The sequence below is a fragment of the Wyeomyia smithii genome, chromosome 2, assembly GCF_029784165.1.
Source record: "Wyeomyia smithii strain HCP4-BCI-WySm-NY-G18 chromosome 2, ASM2978416v1, whole genome shotgun sequence".
Taxonomy (NCBI): Eukaryota; Metazoa; Arthropoda; class Insecta; order Diptera; family Culicidae; genus Wyeomyia; species Wyeomyia smithii.
The window spans coordinates 7,885,259-7,907,773 of NC_073695.1; the positions used below are offsets into that span (position 1 = coordinate 7,885,259).

At 39.5% G+C, this 22,515-nt stretch overlaps 2 protein-coding genes across 2 annotated transcripts in view; one reads left to right on the forward strand and one right to left on the reverse strand.

Annotated features, from left to right (window-relative positions):
* Positions 1 to 22,515, reverse strand: part of LOC129721270 (heparan sulfate 2-O-sulfotransferase pipe) — a 555,985-nt gene that overhangs the window by 205,839 nt on the left and 327,631 nt on the right. The window lies entirely within an intron of this gene.
* LOC129721271 (NPC intracellular cholesterol transporter 2-like) lies at positions 9,689 to 10,385 on the forward strand. Its single transcript, XM_055673633.1, has 2 exons — positions 9,689 to 9,962; positions 10,026 to 10,385. The coding sequence occupies exons 1-2, from the start codon at positions 9,749 to 9,751 to the stop codon at positions 10,298 to 10,300; spliced, it is 489 nt and encodes a 162-aa protein (XP_055529608.1). The 5' UTR covers positions 9,689 to 9,748; the 3' UTR covers positions 10,301 to 10,385.

A 22,515-nucleotide genomic window follows, 5' to 3' on the forward strand; every position in this document is an offset into this window, starting at 1 on the left:
TTGCCACAATCCAATCGATGGCCCTTCTTATAGATAGGGCATATGAGGCCTTCCAACCAGTCGTTCGGCATTTGTTCGTCCGCCCAGATTCTTAGTATTATCTGGTGGACCGCATAGTACAGCCGCTCGCTTCCCGCTTTTAGAAGTTCGGCCGGGATACCGTCCTTACCAGCAGCCTTGCCGTTTTTCAGCTCATTAATCGCCTTTTTCACCTCCTCCTGTGTTGGTGGCTCCACAGCTTGTTCGTCACTCATAATCGTCATCCTGTTCCTGCTCTGCTCATCCGGTACCTCACCGTTCAATAGCGCCTGAAAATGCTCCTTCCACCTGGCTGCAAACGTCGGTTTATCAGTAAGCAGGTTGCCGTCCTTGTCATTACACATGACCGGCACCGGGAAATTCCTGCTTCTGACTCTGTTGACAGTTCTATAGAATCTCCGCACGTCGTTTTGAGCATAGCTGTCCTCTGCGCTGGCGAGCACCTGCTCCTCGTACTCGCGCTTCTTCCGACGGTGGGTTCTATTTTCAGCAGCTCTTGCCACCCTGTACCTCTCTCTGTTCTGACGCGTAGCCGCAGTGAGCATGCGGCTCCTGGCACGGTTCTTCTCATCTGTCGCTCTCTGGCACTCGGCATCGAACCAGCCGTTAGGCTGCCTTCCACGCATCGTACCTACAACCTCTCTCGCAGTCGTTTCGATGGCGCCGTGAATACTGCTCCACAGCCCATTCATGTCTTCCACTCCTTCCTCCTGCTGTTCTGCGATCCGTTGATCCAGCTCTCTGGCGTATTCTGCTGCCACGCCATCAGCTTTCAACCGCTGAATGTTGAAACGCGTCGTCCTCTCTGTGCGAGATTTCAGCACGTTCGACAACCGTGCGCGGATCTTACAAACGACGAGATAATGGTCAGAGTCAATGTTTGGTCCCCGAAAAGACCTAACATCAGTAACATCCGAAAAGTGCCGACCGTCAATCAGTACGTGATCGATCTGGGAGCAGGCTTCTCCATTTGGATGCCTCCAGGTGTGTTTCCGAATATTCAAACGTGGAAAATAGGAGCTACATATGGCCATTCCTCTGGCCGCGGCAAAGTTTATCAGCCTAAGGCCGTTTTCATTGGTTGACGAGTGGAGGCTATGCCTTCCAATGACCGGACGGAAGAATTCCTCCCTCCCAACCTGTGCGTTTGCGTCTCCGATGACGACTTTTACGTCGTGTTTTGGGCACTCGTCATAGATTCGCTCAAGCTTGTCATAGAACTCATCTTTGACTTCATCGGATTTGTCGTTTGTCGGTGCGTAGCTGTTGATTAAACTGTAGTTGAAGAATTTGCCCTTAATCCTCAACACGCATATAAGGTCATCTACGGGCCTCCACCGGATGACTCTTGTTTTCTGATTTCCCAGCACTACGAAACCGACGCCCCGTTCCGCTGCTTTGCCGCCACTGTAGTAGATGTGGTACTTGAAAGAAGTGCGTGCAATAGGGTCTACTGCACGGAATTCCCTTTCTCCGGAATTTGGCCACCGAACCTCCTGAATCGCTGCGATTTCGACTCCCTGCCGCTGTAGTTCTCGAGCAAGCAAGCCAGCCCGCGCCGGTTCATTGAGAGATCGGACGTTCCAAGTACCCAATTTCCAATCGTTTACCTTAATCTTTTTCCGTGTTCGTAGCCTAGGTCTTTGCCGATTGATCCGTTCCGTATTTCTAAAATCGTTGTTCGTGGTTTGTGAAAGGTTTCGGTATGCTACCTTACCAGGGTCGCGATACCTACATCCTGCTGATGGGGCTGCCATCTTAGGTGTAGCTGGCGGGATACAGCATTCCATAATTCAGCCGCCCGCTCCGGGTCAGACGCTGTTGTACGCCGCCCCTATGGGGATACAGCCGCGTACGACCCCCTTCCCAGTCAGCATACGACCATAGTTTCCACCGGGGTTGGTTACCCGATCTCCGCTAAGGTTACTCGTATTCCGGTCGGCACCATGTGGAGGTTGGGATAGGAGTAGCTGGACAGAGGTGAATGGCCACATTAGGGTCTCAAGTTGCACGTGTCCAGCCATTTGCCAACCTCCGGTGGCATTACTTGTGGTCAAATATCATATAATTCTATAAAAAAGGAAAAAAGTGCCAAAAAATATTAAAAATTGGATTTCGTGCTTTATGGACGGCCCCAAACAAAAAATGGATGCCAAATTCGTGTTCAGCACCCCAAAATTTTGTAAATACCAAGTTTTTGTCGCATTTATCGACACTTTTTTGCTTGGCCAGCCTTTGTATGGAGTCACCCCACTGTGCGTTGTTGCACCCAGCAGTGTGCGAAGCTGACACGTTGTCCCGATTATGTAAGTCGGCCTGGATGTTGATGAGGTCAGCCAGCAGACCATCGATCGGTGGTCAGCTGTACAAGCCCGACAGCTATTTGAACCAACAAGATAACGTTAGTGTTAATGGAGTGACCATTGGATTTCCTTCTCGGTTTCATGTCCGTGGTGAAATTTTCGGCTATCGCTGTTGCAATGGAAACACTGCGACAACGTTTCGGTTTGTGATTGTGTAATCGTTCCCGGGAAACTCACATTCCAGATTCCTAATCCCATTTGCTGGTTAATTTGTTCATCTGGGAGTGACTATTCAGTCTCACTGATGGGAATAAAATTAAATGCACTGTGTTTTGTAATGTCAGTGACTAAATTCCTAAAACTGCTATTCAAAACACACTGAAAAACAGAATAACCTGCTGTATCATCTTTTTCATTGTATCACAAAAGTCAGAATACTCAATATTGACCTAGACAAACCCATTATAAAGCAGTCGTGAACGGTTGTGTCCAATCTTTTCCGAGGGCCTAACGATTCCAGGTACCGGCCATTACTACCTTCCCGGTGTATTCTGCCGTTCTCTCCACGATGTCCTTCCGTAGGCAGCCGAGCAATATGTTCCAGTGCGAAAGAAAGCTCCACTACACAATGGGTAGTAAGTAAGCAATGGAAACCCTGAAGCTCCTCTAGCTTCGCAATTTCCTTTCTGCGAACGTCGATGAATGGCAAAAAAACAATTTCCTCGCAAAAACTCATTACCCATTTCTACACTTCTCTCGCATTGCACCGACAGAGGATGGATTTGGCTGATGAGAACAGGCTTTTTGTTGAGTAATACCCACCCGGTTGACTGCGGCTGGCTGGCAGGGGCTGGAAAACAGTCTGGGAAGCGTTCGCTATCACTCATCTTCACTTATTTCTTCCGAAAAACTGAACCAATCCTTTCGACCATGGGGGTCTATTTTCCCATTTCCTCCGGAATCCGGATCAACCGGATGAAACAATTCTCGGCTGCGAGTGTGAAACACTCATTGAATATATGTGCTTTCCCACGGAAGGTTGAGCCGGAGCGGGTTCCTCGGGTCGGATTAGGTCGAGCACCGAGGCAAAAGGTTCTCGGAAAGCTCTGCCAGCAGCTCACAAATCTTATTAATTTGCATAAATTTGTCTCCTAGCAGCGGCTGCTACTGCATTATATATTCATTGCAGTTCCATTTCCTAGTTGTTTTGGACGGCTGCCTGGCATTTGTTGTTGGGAATACAAATAGCAATACGGTTGCCCGACTCTGGCACCCACAGGTATTGTTTCAGGTAAATTTTACGCCCCGGAACATGCGCTACACCCGGTCGCTTTATTTCGCTCCCCTTTTCGGCCATGGGATGGGGTCAATTGCCGAGAACAGTTTTCCACAGAGGATGGCAGGGCACATGTGCGGATCATCCTGGCTTACGCAGAGCAGCTGACGACCAACATAAGGTGAACCGGGACAAAATGAAAATAAATGATTGCAGTTTTCATTCGGTTTGTAAAGCCATTGTCGTCATTCATCTGCTCTGACTTGCAGCCAGAGCGGCAGGAAAGTTTCGAGAGCAGGGTTGTAATTGCGTGAGAAGGTGTAAAGGGAAGTTTTTTTTCCGAACCAGAAACAATCAACCCAGCCCTGATTGTGATTCGCATTCAAAGACCTAAGGCTAGACGCTCTAGAGTGTGTTATTGATGAAACGAGCTCAGGATGTAAGGCTATAAACCTAACGCTGCATCGTAATGACCATCGGATTCAGTTCCGATCCGGAATGTCGTTAGTCCCGTTAGAATGGGCCTACAGCTCAGTGCACCAACAACAGAACGTGCAGCTCTGCTTGTTAATTGCTGTGGAATAATTGCGCACAAATTACATTGAACTTTACATGATAAATGCCAATAACAAGCTACAGATGATAATCCAGGAACATTTTGTCCTCCCTACGGGGGAATGCAATGTTCAACCCGAAAAGCTCTACCATCTTTCTACGGAAGGTAATAGCCGAGCTGAGCCGAGCCGAGACAGGTGCTGAAATACATGTATTACAAACAATCAAACTGCCAGCAGAAAACGCATAAAACGTTGTAGGTACTCGGACGCGCTACTGCAGAGCGGACCCACCGCAGACCGAGCAGTTTCTCACGGGGTCGTCTCACCGTGGCGTGGCAGAGCAAAAAGGTGCGCTTGAATAATGGCAAATTGTGGCCCAACTTGCCCGGCTAGGTAACCAAAAAAGCAGCGGTAATTAATTGCCGTTTTTTGGCCCTGTTACAGAGCAGGCAGCAGGCACTCTGGTGCCGCACAAGCTGGCGCACTTTTCACGGTGGGGCGGTAGGAGTGGGCGAAGGCACGGGTTGCTTTTGCAGGTTTTTCGAGCAATTTTTATGAGCTTCATGAATTTTCACATCGAGGGCAGGAGTTGCGCAACATCTTTGTTTCTAATGACCTTGGTAATTTGGTTCGGGCGAGCGTAAAACGTGAAAATTGAACCACGGAGATTAAACATTGATTTTTATTACGTACGAAATTTAACGTTTGTTTGAACTGTTTGGACTATCAGGTTAACTGTACTTGCAGGATATGGCAACAAGACGGTAATGAACTAGTTTTTCAGTATCAGTAAATCGGCATAACGTTGTTATGAAAATTAAGTAGAATGTTATTACGAAAATACTGCTTGCCCATATTTCTTCTAATGGAACTAACAACTCGATTGGATAGTTATTTTGTTAATACACAGTTTCCACATATGTTTGTCGAAATTAAAAAAAAATTCGATTGAAAACTTTAACTTTTTTTTCTCCCGTTTAAAATTGCCATACTGTTTCAGTAAGTAATATTATTTTAATATAACAATTATTATCAAGTTCCTGTGGAAAGAGCTTTTGCCGCGTGGAAAAATCAGTTTTTATCTTAAAAAACGACTTTGGCATTTGGCATAAACTCTCTTATATATTATAGATCTATAGCTTCTAACTAAATTGAACTGTTTCATCGCTCAAAATTTCGGGCAAACCTATACTGCCGGTATCCGCATAACTGTCCCATACAGATTTTGATCACTTTTGAGTTATCATCGACTTAACTGTTATATTTTCTGGAAAAAAAAATTAAAATTGATACTTTTGTTGGAAAAACATGGAAAAAATACCAAGTTGTTTTTGTCCCATATTGAAAGCACCCGCATTACAGTCCCACTGCATAGTGGTACAAAGTGCAAACATATAATTTTGCTCTAGATTAGTGTATATCGGATTATTTTAGGCATATAGAAGTTTGTCATTTAATTAACTAGACTAATGTTGTTTTTCTGTAGTACAATCTACGTTGCCAATGATACTGTCGGTTGCTGGTTGAATTTATATGTGATGGGACAAAATATGCGAGTACTTTTCGAATGTACCCGCATATTTTGTACCATTTTGTCTTTCTTCAAGCTATATAACGTAAAACCAATTCCATCCATGGTTTTCTATTCTCAACGATAAACTTGTGCTGCCATGAAACTGTTATGGTCGTTGGTTCTGGATGTAATTGCTGGAAATCCGAAAATTCACGGATAATGTTAAATCGCTGTTTTCTCAACATGTTGTTTTTCATTATGGGACAGTTATCCGGGTACCGGCAGTATGGTCCTGGCGCTATCAGTTTCGCATACTCCAAAGCCAATTAACACTGAAATCATTTCTGTACGTGTGTAAGATGCACGTTGTATACACAATTGTCAACATGTCAAGATGAACCCGATCGACAATACATATGACCAAATTTTGATCTTTTTTTTAAATTATGATAAATTATCCAAGATAACTTTTGTTCGAATTCGTCTTCTGAAAAGTTTATTCGTTTTATCGTTTTTAAAGTACGGTTAGTTGAACGTTATGTTGAGGATTGAAATACAGTCAACTAAATTGATAGCATGCATTTCTTTTGGTGTACAACTGAGTATCACAACAACTGTGCTAACTGTTATATTGACTTCCATCTAGTACGTGAGGAGCTGCTGTCGCATGGTTTGATATCCAATCTTTCTATTTTTTCGTAACCTTAAACCGAAGCACTCGCATAGTAGAAACAATAACACACATTTTCTGGTCCTTCGAACCGGAACGTCTATCAAAAAGGTAAATTTATTTTAACGATAACCAAATTTAGGAACCAAATTTTCAATTGGTGAGCAGCATTGAGCACCTTCCAGCAATTTTTAAGGCCAGGGTTGAATGAGAAAAGAGAACGACACGTGGCACACTGTTTCCAAAGCTGCAAAAACATGATCGAAATTATTTTGACCCAAAAACATTGATTATAGAGCCGTAACGTCTTCAGCAAAGTTGTTCCATTAATTATTCTCCATGTTATAGAAGTAACAGTTCCACTCAACAGTGCGAAACGAGTTTTACTTTTCTCATTTTGGAATATAAAAATCCACTTTGTTTTGCAAAGTTGTAGCAAATTTTAAAAGAAACAACTTTTTTGAAGACATCATACTTCTATCTATTTATTTAAATGGAATTTTGTGAAATTTTTTATGGATTGCTATTAAAAATCTGTTTTTGCTACTTAACTTTTTGCCTTTCTCCTAGAAAGGTATAGCAATCACTGGAAAAACCAAAGGTATAAAAGTGGTCCCAATGGCCGAATGTCATATACCACTCGACCCCTTTCGACGAACTGAGCATTTTCTGTTTGTATGTATGTATGTGTGTATGTGTGTGTGTGTGTGTATGTATGTGCAACTTTTTTTTCTCACTCACTTTTCTTAGAGATGGCTGGACCGATTTTCATAAAATTAATTGCAAATGAAAGGTCTAGTTGCGCCATAGGTTGCTATTGAATTTCATTGTAATCGGATTTTTAGCTTAGAGGTTATGTATCAAAATGTAAAAATCACGAAACATCAATATCTCAGAAACCACACAACCGATTTTAATAAAATTGATTTCAAATGATTGGGCTGTCTCCAGAATCCTTAACTTTAGAATTTCGTAATGATTGAACATATGGTTTAAAAGTTATGTAAAGAAAAGTTATCCTGAGGTTGTTTAAACTCACTCATTTTTCTCAGAGATGGCTGAACCGATTTTCACAAAATTAGTGTCGAATGAAAGGTCTAGTTGCCCCATAGGTTTTCATTGAATTTCATCGCAATCGGATTGTAACTTTGTCCGTTGTTCATGAAAATGTGAAATCACATAATGAAAGTAAACATATTGACTTCCTCCTAACGATCACTGGCTAATTAAAAGGTAGAAAAGTGATCCAAATGGCCGAATGTCATATACTACTCGACTCAGACGAATCGAGCATTTTCTGCATATAAGCATGTATAGGTGTATATGTTTGTGTGTGGGTGTGTACGTGTGTATGTGCACCTCTTTTCGCACTCACTATTCTCAGAGATGCTCTGACCGAACAGATTTCAATAAAATTGATTGCAAATGAAAGGTCTAGTTGCTCTATAAGACCCTATTGAATTTTATTGTAATCTGATTTCTAGTTTAGAGGTTATGTATCAAAGTGTAAAAACCACGAAACATCAATATCTCAGAAACCACACATCTGATTTGATTAAAATTAGTTTCAAATGAACGGGATACCTTAAAAACTCTTAACTTTTGAATTTTATGAAGATTGAACGTGTGGTTCAGAAGTTATGGAAAGAAACGTGTTCTGGAGACTATTTAATCTCACTCATGTTTCTCAGAGATGGCTGGCCCGATTTTTATAAAATTAGTGTCATATGAAAGGTCTTATTGCCCCATAAGACACTAATGATTTTTTTTTACAAACGGATTATTACTTTGCCTGTTATGTTTAAAAATGTGAAATCCAGCTATGAAAAGAAACATATTCCAAGACAACTTACTTGGACTCACTCATATTTCTCTGAGATGGTTGACCCGATTTCCACAGAATTAGTATCAAATAAAAGGTCTACCTACCTCATAACACCCTATTGAATTTTGCAGTAATCGGACTGTAACTTCGTCTGTAATGTATCGAAATGTGAAAATCACGAAACTTCATTATCTTAGAAACTACACAACCGATCTGAACAATATTGATATCAGATGAACGGGCTAGTTAAGGGTTAACTGATGAATTATGATTGAACACGTGGTTTCAAAGTTTGGCTGCCCCATACGTTACCTTATCATTTGATTGTAATCAAACTTAAGCAAGCGTTATGTTTTAATTTGTAAAACGACGAAAGTCTATTATCTCAAGTATTACTCGACTTATTTGAACATAACTAGTGTCATACAAATGAGTCATCTCTCAAACTTACAAATAACAAAAAAAAAATCTGTTTAAAAGTTTTAGAAAAAACAGAAATTCAAAGACTATTCAACACTTTACCTGCTTCGATCAATATATATGGCCTCAACATGATTTAAATGTGGTATCGTACTATCTGAACGTTCCCAGCATCGCTCGTGATTAAATTGTTCGAAATTAAGAGTCATTGCTTTTATTTCGCTATTTCTAAAGTACTAACATTACGTCAAATTTCATATTTTATACTTTAATTACAACATCAATATTTTAGAACCCAAAGAGTGGATAAACATTTATTGGATTTAAGTATTCATGTAAATCTATTTTTACAAATAATAAGTTTGAATGAGAAAGGCTGAGTCTGACCGCTAGGTGGATTAATTTTTTTCAAGAAATTTTCACAAGTTATGACAGTTTACGGCTGAAATGCCTATCTGCGTCGTTAAACAATGCGGTACACAATTCCGAATGGCTTTTTCTTGTTTTTGGAGATCTACGTCACGACCCCAACACGTGCTTCTGTTTACCTTTTTTTCGTTACTAATACAGACAAATGTCTTCTTCTTTTTCACCTTTGTATACTTCATTGGGCCAATCCAACAATTTTATATATTTTCATTTTCAAGTTTTCAATGCTATATTCAATTTTCCGGAGTTTTAGACTCTATTATCCGGAATTTTAGACTCTATTAGGGGCCAACCACAAACCACGTGGACAGATTTTTGACGATTTTGAAAGATAGATAGAAGATAGAGAAAAACAAGTAAAGCTAACAAGATACAATGTGACAGAGAAAGGGCGTCAACATTGTTCGATGGACTAAATTTGTTCTATTTTTTAATCGAGAAAAAGGATTGGAAATATACAATTTTCGACATATGTGCTAGAAGGGCTTATCAATTTTATAGCACCGGAGATATTTGTTGCACCTGTTCCAGATGTTCTGATGCTTATCATCGATATCCGCACACCTGCCATCCAAAACGGTTGTGCTTGATAACGAAGAATTCAGCTGAAACCTGAATTGCGCGTAGAGTATAAAACAACGAGTGATGTACTATTGATCATTCATTCGCAAATCTACGCTCACTCAAGTCGCGCCGCTGATAAAATAAAAGACACGATGATTAAATATATTCTGTTAGCTGCTATTATTCCCGCTGTAATGCTACAAAATTCCGACAACGTTGATCACACCCAATGGGACATAGTTGCAGCTAGACCATGTGGTGGGTTACGACCATTTCCAGCCAACGTTCGCATGGAAAACTGCCCTGCGATGCCTTGCCCACTGGTTCGAGGAAGTGATGCCAATATGGCTATGGAGTTCACCGCATGTAAGTGTTTAAAAAAATATTCCATTCATAAGTCTAAATATTCATAAACTTTCATCACAATAGTAAAGGATGCATCGAGCCTTCACACCAGGGTAAGGGCAACAGCATTGGGAATAACTGTCCCATACGAACTACCTGCTGAACGTGCTGCCGCATGCAACTGGCTCATCCAATCTCGCTGCCCAATCACCGCTGGTGAAGATCTGATCTATCACCTGAGCATGCCAATAACAGCGATCTATCCATTAATTAGTGTTACGATAGAAATTGACCTTGTGGACGATACCGATCAGTCCCATGGATGTTTTGTCGTGGACACTCGAGTCGTAGCCAACTAAGCCCGTGCGTTGTGATCATTTTCTTATGGCCCGTAAAAAAAAATCAAAGCAAGAATGAAAAATATATATACTGAGTTATAACAGATTCTTGTGTCTTTAATGCCTTACACAGTCGAATCATGTCATGTATATCTTGTGGTTCCGATATTTCATTTTTGGTATGCGTTTATGTATCGGTTTCCAAATATTCGGTTGAAATTTTTCGGTGTTTCATATGTGTCTTTTGCAATCTGTTGTGTCATTACGACAAGCTGGTGAGCTCCGAACAGTATAATGTTCATATTCCAGGAAAATTTGGTAATTAACTTTAGCTAATCAATTATATTAATTTCCCAAAAATCAATCCGTGATTGCATAACTAATTCTCTGAAACATTTTATCAAAATTTTTCCCATTATGCTGTGAGAAGTAAAAGTTATGATGATCTAAAATTTCATTCGCGAAAAGTCGATGGAACGATGCGAATGTAAATTAAATTAAGTGATTATAGACTTAATTTTAAATTATTTTCTCCGCAATAAGCATCGCCGCTATACATAAGGTTACCTATAAATTATACATTAGCTTTCAACAATGAGAAGAAAATAACTGTGTCTGCTGGTTGCTGTAGACTGTTATTCATCTGAAAACAGACACGTCCGGAGTTTTCGATGTATAACGGTCTAGCGCTCTAAGTCGGACATTGTATACTAATAATATAAATGCCTTTTTTCGTGATCATGCCGCATGTACAGCAACTGTCATTAGGAAATCAAACATTCGAGCGTTATTCTCGGAAGGCCGGAAACACATTCGGAGTTTCGACATGAAGCAATGGTTCATAAAAACAATCGTGGCTCTTACCTTCGATTGCAATGAAGCTTTGTAACTAATATCGCTGTTGGTAGTTTTTTTTACGATAGAAATTCAGTGAAAAAAACAACCATTTGTTCCACCTAACGATAAAACACATTGCTATGCTGGCGCACAGTTCCAGTTTTGAGTTACTACTGAATGTTTTGCTTTGAGATAGCCACGTAAATTTTCAATTTTTCAAGCTACCGTTTGTTGGGGTCGGGGTAAGATTATTGTTGAGGTCTGTCAAGGTGAACCACGTGGACTATTCGGAAACCGGAGGGGGTTGACCTGAAACTACGGCTCATACAAATTATGAAGCAAATGCATGGCCGAATCAATCTAATCATTGAAACTTTCCATATAAAAATTATAGGCCTACAGTTTCCAGACCACGTTCAACCTTAATTCAGTATTTTTGAAGTAGAATACTTCTCTCAGGAAGTTCGGCTACATAGGGATGTGAAATGAAAATCTAAAACCGAAAAAAGTGAAAAATATGTCCAATTTCAAATGCTAATAAACCGATTAGTATTCGATGGATTTCCTTCGTTCTTGCAGCAATAGATTGGAAAATCTTCTAAGATTCTTCCCAAAATAAGATAATTGTAATTTTATTATTCACACTATTGTACTATTGAAAATAGTCAAGCCTTGTCAAAACGAAAATTTCGACCCCTGATTGGTCGTTATATGCTTGCTTCCCAAGCACGGTCGACAGAATCATATACCTTGCAATTGAAAACATGCTATTTGGCCTATATAAGAGCCTGTTTCAGCCGGAGCCGCTCATAATAGTTCTGAACAGCGACGACAGCAGTCCTCCCTTAGCAGCAGCGGGAGCGAGCAGTGGGTACCATCGATAGCGGAAAGCGGCCACAACTGTGGCATGGCTGTGGATAGGCGCAGCAGTTCCAGCGGATCTCACCATCGATAGCAGCAGGGCCAGCAGATGCAGTTACAGTGGATACCAATGGCGGCCACAACTGTGGCATGGCTACGGATAGTGTTGCAGTTGCTCAGCAGTTAGGCCAGCGTATAGCGGCCACAACTGTGGCATAGCGTAGCATCAGACAGCGACAACAGCAGTCGTCCTTCCTCAGCAGCAGCACTAGCCCTGTGGTTGGTCACCACGTCTCAGGAGCAGCGCGGTTTTTCTCAGCGTGTGTCGCCAGACAGCCATAATTCCCCCCGTGTTGGGGCAGCATGATGATTGCCATCAGGAAATCCAGTTTCGGAAATCAAAATGCCTTTTTGAAGGCAAATAAACAAGTCATTGAAAGTTAATAATTTTTGTCAACGCAAGCAAGCATTCTGTGTTGCATCCTAGCAATTTAAATTTGTCGCACCCGTTTAATTTACTGAATGTGAAATAGCTTCCACAGTGCATGTTGTCCGTGTATCTTAATTCCCCCAATGTTAGGGCAGCTCAAAGGTTGTAATTAGCAACCGATTTTGAACCACACCATGCTTTTTTCAAGGCAAATAAAAAATAAATGAAGGTTAATAATTTTCTGGCATCAACACAAGCAGACATTCTGTGCGGGATGCAATCAAATTCTGTTGTAGTTGTCCAATTTTTACTTTATTTAGTAATCCCCCCACAAAGGCTGCGATCAGCATGACCAACTTTGAATAACAAACGGTTAACGTTTATTCACTAAAAATTCATCCAATTCAAAACAGGTTTTTGTCTGAGTACAATAATTTGCACAAAAAGACATTAAAAATTTTACCGCATTATTAGACGCGTTTCTCCAGTCATGCCTCGTGAACGTGAAGGTTCCCTATCACAGACATAGATTTCGTGCTCCAGCACATTACAACACGTGGAAATTGTCTTTTTGCTAGTGCAACATTTCTTGGAAGTGTTTTATTATTCTCGGGTAAGAGACTACGAGTGCATTTTTCGCATTTATTGAGAAATCCATCGGAAGTGTATTCAGTGCTATGTCTAAATATATGAACACCAAATACAAGCGGGATGCTCGGAAACGCGCGAAGGACCAGCATGGGGGAAGTGCATCGAAGAAACCAAGTACCAGTACGGAGGTCAATGTAAAAGCAGCCAGAGGTAACACGTGTCCAACCTCTGGTTGGGACGCTGGAGAAGGGCCTTCTACTAGAGGTAGGAGAAATCGAACCATTTATTTATTCCGTATGCTCTCATGTCTAATTTACCTTGGATATAATACTGCGGAAATGATGAAATTTATATATTGTCGTGCATGCAATATAAGCATAACTTTTGAACTCTCCTAAGAGATGTAATTAAAGGCAAAATAATTCTAACTTTTAATTCTCATCATTTTCGTTGCATAAACAAAGATTTACAAAAGGTACAACAGTTTACTGAAACAAAAGGTCTGAACTGTGCCTAAAAGGTTCCGCACATGATATACCATAAGTCCTCATCTAAATGTCATATCTGCATAAAAGAGCACGAAAAGTTCTGATTGCATTTTGAAGTAGAATACTTCTCTCAGGAAGTTCGGCTACATAGGGATGTGAAATGAAAATCTAAAACCGAAAAAAGTGAAAAATATGTCCAATTTCAAATGCTCATAAATCGGTTAGTATTCGATGGATTTCCTTCGTTCTTGCAGCAATAGATTGGAAAATCTTCTAAGATTCTTCCCAAATGAAGATAATTGTAATTTTGTTAATCAAACTATTGTACTATTGAAATTAGTCAAGCCTTGTCAAAACAAAAAATTCGACCTTTGATTGGTCGTAATATGATTGCTTCCCAAGCACGGTCGACAGAATCATATACCTTGCAACAGTAAATGCATTCAATGAAAAGTTGACTCATTTTGACAACACGTGAGCCGTAGTTTTGAGTGGTTAATCAGCTTTTAACTGTTTATTTTATCACAAGGAATACTTTATTCGCACTGTCAGTGATAACGCCAAGATTCGATCGGTATCTTATCCGACATTGAATTGAACAACAAATTGTCCTTTTTAGAATGAAATAAAAACCTGATGATTGAAGAGTTAATATTTTCTCTTGAGTTAATTTACATTTTTAAATTTGTAAAAGTTATACATTTTACTTTATCTCCGTGTCTCAGAACGTACTGAATTATTTTTTCCTTCAGTCATGTGCACGATATCCAAAAAATATTCATTATCTGCATAAAAATTTTCAAGCCCCAATCATGACAAGCAACTTACTATATTATTGAAAATGGTCAATCCTTGTTGAAGCGCAAAATTCGATTGATCTGATTAGTCAACGTTTATTTACTAGAAAAAATGACTGACACGCAAGCAGCCGGGTTATCTCTCCCGTAAAAGTATTCTACTTCAACCTTGCGGTCGTGGCTTTACACACAACCCTCCTGTGATTTTTTCAATTTATTTGGTAATTGTGTGTTACTCAGAGCCGTAGCTACTCCGTTTTGCGTGGGAGGGGCAGAGAATTTTTTTTAAGTAAACGTTTTTTTTTTTTGGAGAGAAAGCAGTTTAGAACCGTTATGTGCTCGACAAAAAAGTACCTTTACGCGTCACACGGAGCACCCAAATTAAAATTCTTATAAGTTTTTTAGTTTTCCTCCTATTTCGATAGTTTTAGCACCAAAAGATTCAGAAGCTCATTATTTATTTCAAATTTCTGACCCACGAACTCGATCGATTCAATATTCATAACACAAATTATTAAATCAGCAAGAGAAGCAATACATGGTTGAGTGATGGAATACAACGATTCTATGACGCTTATTAGAGCCATTTACACAACGATCGAAAAACTAAGAACAGAAGAGAGTTTTTAAAAGTTATAGTCTGAAGCAACTAATGCATTGAAGGAATTACAGCGTTAGAGACCTATCTTCGAGGGTCGCATCATTCGAAATCGACGTTACTGAGAGCTTCTATTTGCGAAGAAATATTGAGAGAATGAAGCGATTCAACCGTCAGCCTAAGTTCTAAATTTTACGAGTCGCATTGTTTGATCAATGTTGTTGTCCGGTTTCATGTCGGACCTAACTGGAACATAGTTGTCCGGGTCAGATAACGGCTTCCGAGGTGTGGAAAAGTCCTGCCAAAATTAATTGAACTGAACATAAACATTAATCACAAGACACACTGCAGTGAGTTTGGATACTGGCTGAAAGTTTAATATTTGAAAAAACTTGTCTTGTGTGTCATTTTTTGCCCACGATTTGTTCAATTCAAGAAATCAAAAAATGAGAAATTAAAACTTCTGGAAAAACTGGTCAAATTTTGCAGCAAAACTTGTTTTGCATTGTTCTTATATAATCAAACATATAAAACTGTAATTGGTTCTTTCATTAAAATGGCACTTTTAAAAAAAAGAACTGACATTTTAACTCGCAGACGCTGGACCGGACATCTGAAACGGAAGTATGCGGATCGTCAGTTTCAACTTCGCCGCGAATCAGGCGGGCTCATCACAAGATTGAGTGATTTAACTTTTTTGAGCTCGACCGTTTTGATTGTTCGAACTCGAACACGGTTCTTTTGAGATTTAATGAACTACTTAAATGCAAGGTGCAATTGTTCTTAACAAACAGAAATTGACTGATATCGGTAAAATAAAAAAAAAACTGGAGACTATTAATTAATGCTTATTTCTTATATTTCAGATTTTTCATTTGGTTTTTTGTACCTAGTAACAATCAAATATATGAGAAAATTGCGTGGTAGGGCAATTCAAACGCGTGGGAAGGCTAAGCCCCCTCTAGCCCCCCGGTAGCTACGGGCCTGGTGTTACTGTTTGTAGCGATGGGCGATATTATATCGGTATCGGAGATATCGATACTTTTGAGACGATATTTCAATTTTTCAGATCGATGCACAAGAGTATGATACTTAACTGTATCGATACTGAAAACCGCGATATTTGTATCGATATATGTTTATGCAATCGCACCATGTTTCAAGGGCTAACATCTCAATGTGTAAACGATATCGCCGCCATTCTTCATACGCTATTTTATGCTGTCTGTCAGTGTCAGTGGGGCCCACACATCGTGGATCCGCTGCGATGTTTCACCAAAACAAGCTAGTTGATACGCAAAAGAAAGATAACAACACATTGAGAGGTATTGCAGTCAGATACAATATAGAACATGTTTATTGGCATACGTTTTTCTTGTCCTATAGAGCTTTCTGAAAACTTAGTCACTAACACTTAATTCGGATTGTTTGCCTTATGGTCCCCGTGGCTCTGTGGTTACCGATTTTTTTGCGTAGGGAAGTCAAATTAACGAAACTGAGTAACAGTTACTCAGTTTGGCTAACTCATGCTTTTGAAGTAGAATACTTCTCTCAGGAAGTTCGGCTACATAGGGATGTGAAATGAAAATCTAAAACCAAAAAAAGTGAAAAATATGTCCAATTTCAAATGCTAATAAATTGGTTAGTATTCGATGGATTTCCTTCGTTCTTGTAGCAATAGATTGGAAAATCTTCTAAGATTCTTCCCAAAAGAAGATAATTATAATTTTATTATTCACACTATTGTACTATTGAAAATAGTCAAGCCTTGTCAAAAGGAAAAATTCGACCTCTGATTGGTCGTTATATGATTGCTTCCCAAGTACGGTCGACAAAATCGTATACCTTGCAATTTTAAACATGCTATTTGACCTATAAGAGAGCCTATTTCAGCCGAAGCCGCTCATAATAGTTCTAGACAGCGACAACAGCAGTCGTCCTCCCTGAGCAGCAGCACTAGCAGACTGCTAGTAGCAGTGCACAGTGGGGCGACTCCATACAAATGCTGGCCAAGCAAAAAAATGTCTTAAAATCATATAAAATGCATGGTTTTTATATAATTTTGGGACGCTGAGTCCGAATTTGGTATTATTTTTGCATGAAAATGCGTATTTTTGACACCAGGGGAATTTTCATGTTTTTTATATATATTATATGAGGCAAACTTTACGTCGGTTCCAATATTTTAGAAAACGAAATGCATGATGCTTTCATGAAAAACTTTCATATGACATAAAAAACAATATCGCACGCTAGTCTGGGGGCTAATGCGGTCTTGATCAACTAGTTTAGTTGAGAGAATTCGTTATCGATATTGTTTTCGGCACATTTTGCATGTTGTAGGATAAGTACAACGATACACCGTGCCCCAGTGCTGAGTCGAGAAAATTTCCAGCTCGAAAAGTTCCTCGACCTGATCGGGAATCGAACCCGATATCACAACCGTGTGGGAGAGCTAGCCGACCGACATCGCTAACCACAGAACCACGGGGACCACCATATGAAATAAAAAAACATAAAATTATTATTCAGTTATTGAGAAAATAAAAAAAATGAATTAAAAAATATGCTTTGTGAAGAAAATTACTTATGACTTGTTTTTTTTTTCAAAGTGACTATATTACAATGCGTCTCTTTATCGCATTCTTCTTTTCTTTCACTTCTACCTTCATCTTCATTTTTGTGTTCATTTTTAATACAGTTTCAATATCTTTGAAGAGAGTTTTCAAAATGCAGTTATTAACGTCAAAATAATAATTCCCTAATTTTTCTGCAGAAATTAACAGGCGATTTATTATGTCATGATTTGTGTTTACACAATCGTTTTTACATGTGACTGGTATGATACAAACTTAAAACATGATTTTGGTACTCAGTGCTGGTGATCCAAAACATAAACAATGATTAGTTTTTGATTCTGCGTTGAATATCGGAATATTGATGAGTTAAACTTGTAAATATGAAAACAGTGTGATTAATCATACTGAGACATGTTTGAAAACATTGTTATTATCAGACGGATACAAGTTAATTGTTATTCTGTTGACTGTTTGCAGTGTACAACTTAAATTTACATTTTTAAAATCTGTCATGTGCCGAACACTCATTGTTTCTCTTCGAAAGAAGGGCGCAACTCTGCGCAGGATCGGACTAGACGCATTTGGAAGCAATTTTTCCAAGCTATCTTTTGAAACTAGTGCCAATAGTGCAAAACCCTGCCGTATAAACTTTAAACGCTGATCTATGCAAAAAATACGTATTCTTTTGATTCCGCCTAATTTTTTTGAGTATTACAATGAGATTATACATTATCCAATGATGAGGATTTATTCTCCACTATTTTACAGACAACTTTCCCTTAGACGTCATCAAGATTCAAGTTACCCTTGACTCTCTAGCAAATTTCGCAACATTGCACTTTTTTCAAGAAAAACGCTAAAAAACACTGACTCAGTGTACTTTGAAAAATCCTAGAAAATTCAAATTTTATCATAATGCTCTAAAAATTTGGATGCTGACACTTCAACAGTGTACAATTATAGGAAAAATATAATTGAAACGAAATTCGCACTTTCAATTTTGGGTCGATGGCCAGCGATTCCCCACTGTGCAGTGCAGTGGATATCAGCGATGGCGGAAAGCGGCCACAGTTGAGGCGTAGCAATGGATAGCGCACTAGTTGCAGCAGATTCCATCAACGATAGCAGCTGGGCCAGCTGATGCAAAGACAGTGGATACCAATGGCAGCGTATAGCGGCCACAACTGTGGCATGGCTATGGATAGCGAACTAGTTACAGCGGATCTCAGCATCGATAGCGGCTGATGCAGTGAGGCACTTTAGTGAAATGCAGTCTCTGTGCGAAAGTGGGCACTAGTAAATGCATTCAATAAAAAGTTGACTCATTTTGACAACACGTGAGCCGTCTAGTTTTGGGTGTTACATCAGCATTTCACTGTTTACTTTATCACAACGAATACTTCGTTCGTACTTTCAGTGATAACGCAAAGATGTAATCGGCATCTTATACGATACTAAATTGAACAACAAATTGTCCTTTTCAGGATGAAATAGAAACCTGATGATTAAACCGTTAATGTTTTCTCTTGAGTTAATTTACATTTTTAAATTTGTAAAAGTTATAAATTTTACTTTATTTCCGTGTCTCAGAACGTACTGAATTATCTTTCCCTTTAGTCATGAGCACGACATCCGAAAAAATTCCATCTCAAAATTCGAAAATTGTCAAGCCCCATGACAAGCAACTTACTATATTATTGAAAATGGTCAATCCTTGTTGAAGCGAAAAATTCGATTGATCTGATTAGTCTACGTTTATTTGCTAAAAAAATGACTGACACGCAAGCAGCCAGGCTATCTTTCTTGTAAAAGTATTCTACTTCAACCTTGCGGTCGTGGCTTTGCACCCAACCCTCCTGTTTTTTTTATACAGTATCATAATTAAAACACCTACGCTAGGGTTATCACTAGTATAGAAAAAGAAATGCACATTGGTACATTTTTTCGTAATTGTCAATTCCTCACAATAAACGGTTCATTATAAAATAGTACAATGTCACCTCCGGAATGTTCGAAATCTGAAAAGGTTAGATAACATTAATTTCTGCATCAACCTACAAGCGTTCAGCCCTATGTTTTGTCGTCAAGTTATTTTCTAAGCTTCAAACTAAAAAAGTCTGTTGTTGTAAAAAATTGTCCTCAATGTCACTGGAAAACTGATCTATTGGTACGACGTTAGAATTTTTTTATCGATTTTTAGTTTATTGGACAATATGGAGGTTTGCTCTGTTCAGTTTCTGTCGACTTGCACGTCCGAATAACTTTGGATCAAAAAGTGTCCAGCCTAAACTTAAATCAATATGGCTAATCCTTAAGCTCTTCTGACACATTCGTGCAGTTCGTGCTGTCTGTTACCTGACATCTATGTTCTTCGTGTTGTTTGTTATTGTTTGTTGTGATGCAGAAAAAATAAACCAGCATATATGGAACTTAGTCCAGTGCAATTCCACAAAAAACGGGCAACTAACTTAATTGATCATTTTTGATTTGGCTAAAACTTTGCATAGATGTTTGTATGGACAAAAGATGCTATTTTGTCACGAGCACGATTCACTTCTGTGAAGTTGTTTAAATATGCTATTTTGGAAAGGTATTGATGATTACAAATATTTTTAGACCTAAAACGGTTTGTTTGATCGGTGTGACGACTTTAATTTAATTTAGTCTTAAAAAAATGTACACCCTCAAAATTGTTTTTGTGAAAATAAGTTAAAATTATATTTGAAAATGAATTAAATGAAGCTCATATTTTTAAAAATCCATTTTTTATAAATATTACAAAAGATTACTGGAACATTGCCGACTGTGCGATCACCAGCAACCAGAAAATGAAAAGGTAAATTAATTCGAAGTTTTAGCAAATTCCATAAAGTGAGTTCCTGGTCATTAACCAGCTTACGATATTTAACCAGACATAGCCCTTTTTGAAGGATTGCTTCATGGTTTTGGAATGAATTAGATAACCTAAACAAACTTGAAGCTGACTGTAAAAAAAACTTATAGCGGTAACTTCGTTCCTTTCGTCAATCTGCAGTGTTCTGTAACTCGGTTTGATGTAAATAGAACACGGAAAAGAACCAGTTCTACCGGGATAAAAAATGTAAACTAGTAAACAGTTAACAGACAGGCTTATACTCACAAATATATATACTTCTAAAACAATTATATTAAAGACAAGCTACACGCAAGAGTTGGATGGTGCGAAACCAGTACAAAATTGTGCGTTTTAAGCGCAATTGTTGATGTAGTTTGGAACCAGTACATTGATTGAGTGTTGGGCAAATCATGCTCTAGCGTTTTTTCAATGTATTTGGCAGCTTCGAACTACTACACTTAATGTTGATTTGTATTGATATTGTTCATGTTTTTCAGAAGGTTGCTCTCGTTGAAACAGTGCAACCAGCAATCAATACTGATAATTTGGGTACTGACTAGATTAATGGAAATATTAACTGATCGGTTCAATATCGTGAATCCGGTCATTCAAAAACATCATTGAATCACGAACAGCTAAAAAGACATTATGGTTGTTCAAAACATTTTGCATTTAACTATGACTCTGGTTTTGTTCATATGCATATGATTCCACGTTACTAGCACCAGCGTCACCAAGTTGTGTGAGGGAACATGAATCGTTGACGGTTGTTTTGGCTGCAGAGTATTATTGGGGATGAGCAAGTCGCTCATATGAACCGACGCACGAAAATGAAGCACGATTTTTCGAGCGCCCCAAAATGATCGTTCGCCCAAAACTAAAGTTTACCGGAACATCACGATTCTCGTGTATATGATATATATTCTGATTTCAATCTATGTCAATGTATTCGCATTGCAACTGTTGCGTTATGCATTTCACACATTTATTGTGCGATTTCAGTGCAAAATTTGTGCGAATCGGGAAGACACACGCCCTTTATCTCAAGGAGTGTGGTTGAATTTAACCGAACCCACTAATACCCCTCCAGTCTCCAGCTCTCCCCGGAACGACGTTTAGGTATTACGTCGAAAAGTTGCTTCTTGTGCTTCATACACCCTCTTTACTTCTGAACCTCAAAGCTAACCACTTAGAGAGAATAACAGTGGGAGGCGCATTGGTGGTTTATTCGCCACACACGTTGTAGCTCAAGCACTATCTGAGGGGCAGCTGCACCGCATCTCAGATGTGCAACAATGTCAGTGATCAAGGGATGCCCGCAAGAAGGAGTTCTCTCCCCCTTGTTATGGTCACTAGTTGTCGACGCACTTCTCAACAAGCTTTCACAGCTTGGTTACGAGGTCATTGGATACGCCGATGACATCGTTCTCATCGTCAGAGGTAAGAATGACGCAACTCTGTTGAGCCGAATGCAAACGGCTCTGAGTAGCACCATGTCATGGTGTTTACAGGAGGGTCTAAACATAAACCCCTTAAAAACAGTCCTAATTCCATTCGGCAGACGAAGGAAGATCTCCATCACTTCTCCAATACTGAATGGAGTTAGACTGGGCTTCAGTAATGAAGTCAAATACCTCGGAATTATTCTGGACAAGAAACTGAACTGGTCTGCACAATTGGATCATGCCGCTAAAAAAAGCGATCTCAGCGATCTGGGCCTGCAGAACTCTGTTCGGTAAAACCTGGGGACTGAAACCAGACTTGGCACTCTGGTCTTACAAGACCATTGCCCGACCAAGAATCACCTATGCTGCCATAGTGTGGTGGCCTAAGGTGAACGAAGTGACTGCGCAAGCCAAACTCAAAAAAGTTCAAAGCATGTCTTTCGGTTACCAGCGCTATGCGAACAACTCCAACTGCAGCCTTGGAAGCTATGCTTTGCCTACTACCTCTACATCTTCATGTGAAAAAGGAAGCAGTGCTTGGCGCTCTAAGTTTGCAAAGGTGGAAAACTATACCTGAAGTGGACCAAATCGGCCACCTTCGTATACTTAGGGAGTTCAAACTAACTCCGCTATTAACCACAGTCTCAGACTGGATGGACGTTAGGACCAACATGGATATTCCATATAGAGTGATTGAAACAAACCGCTCTATGTGGAACAATGGAGAGCCTAATC

What these genes read in the sequence shown, in the direction of transcription:
- LOC129721271 (XM_055673633.1), top strand. Translation starts at nt 9,749, where the DNA reads ATGATTAAATATATTCTGTTAGCTGCTATTATTCCCGCTGTAATGCTA. An exon ending in GGCTATGGAGTTCACCGCAT is followed by an intron (nt 9,963 to 10,025) that starts GTAAGTGTTTAA and finishes TCATCACAATAG; the next exon opens with TAAAGGATGCATCGAGCCTT.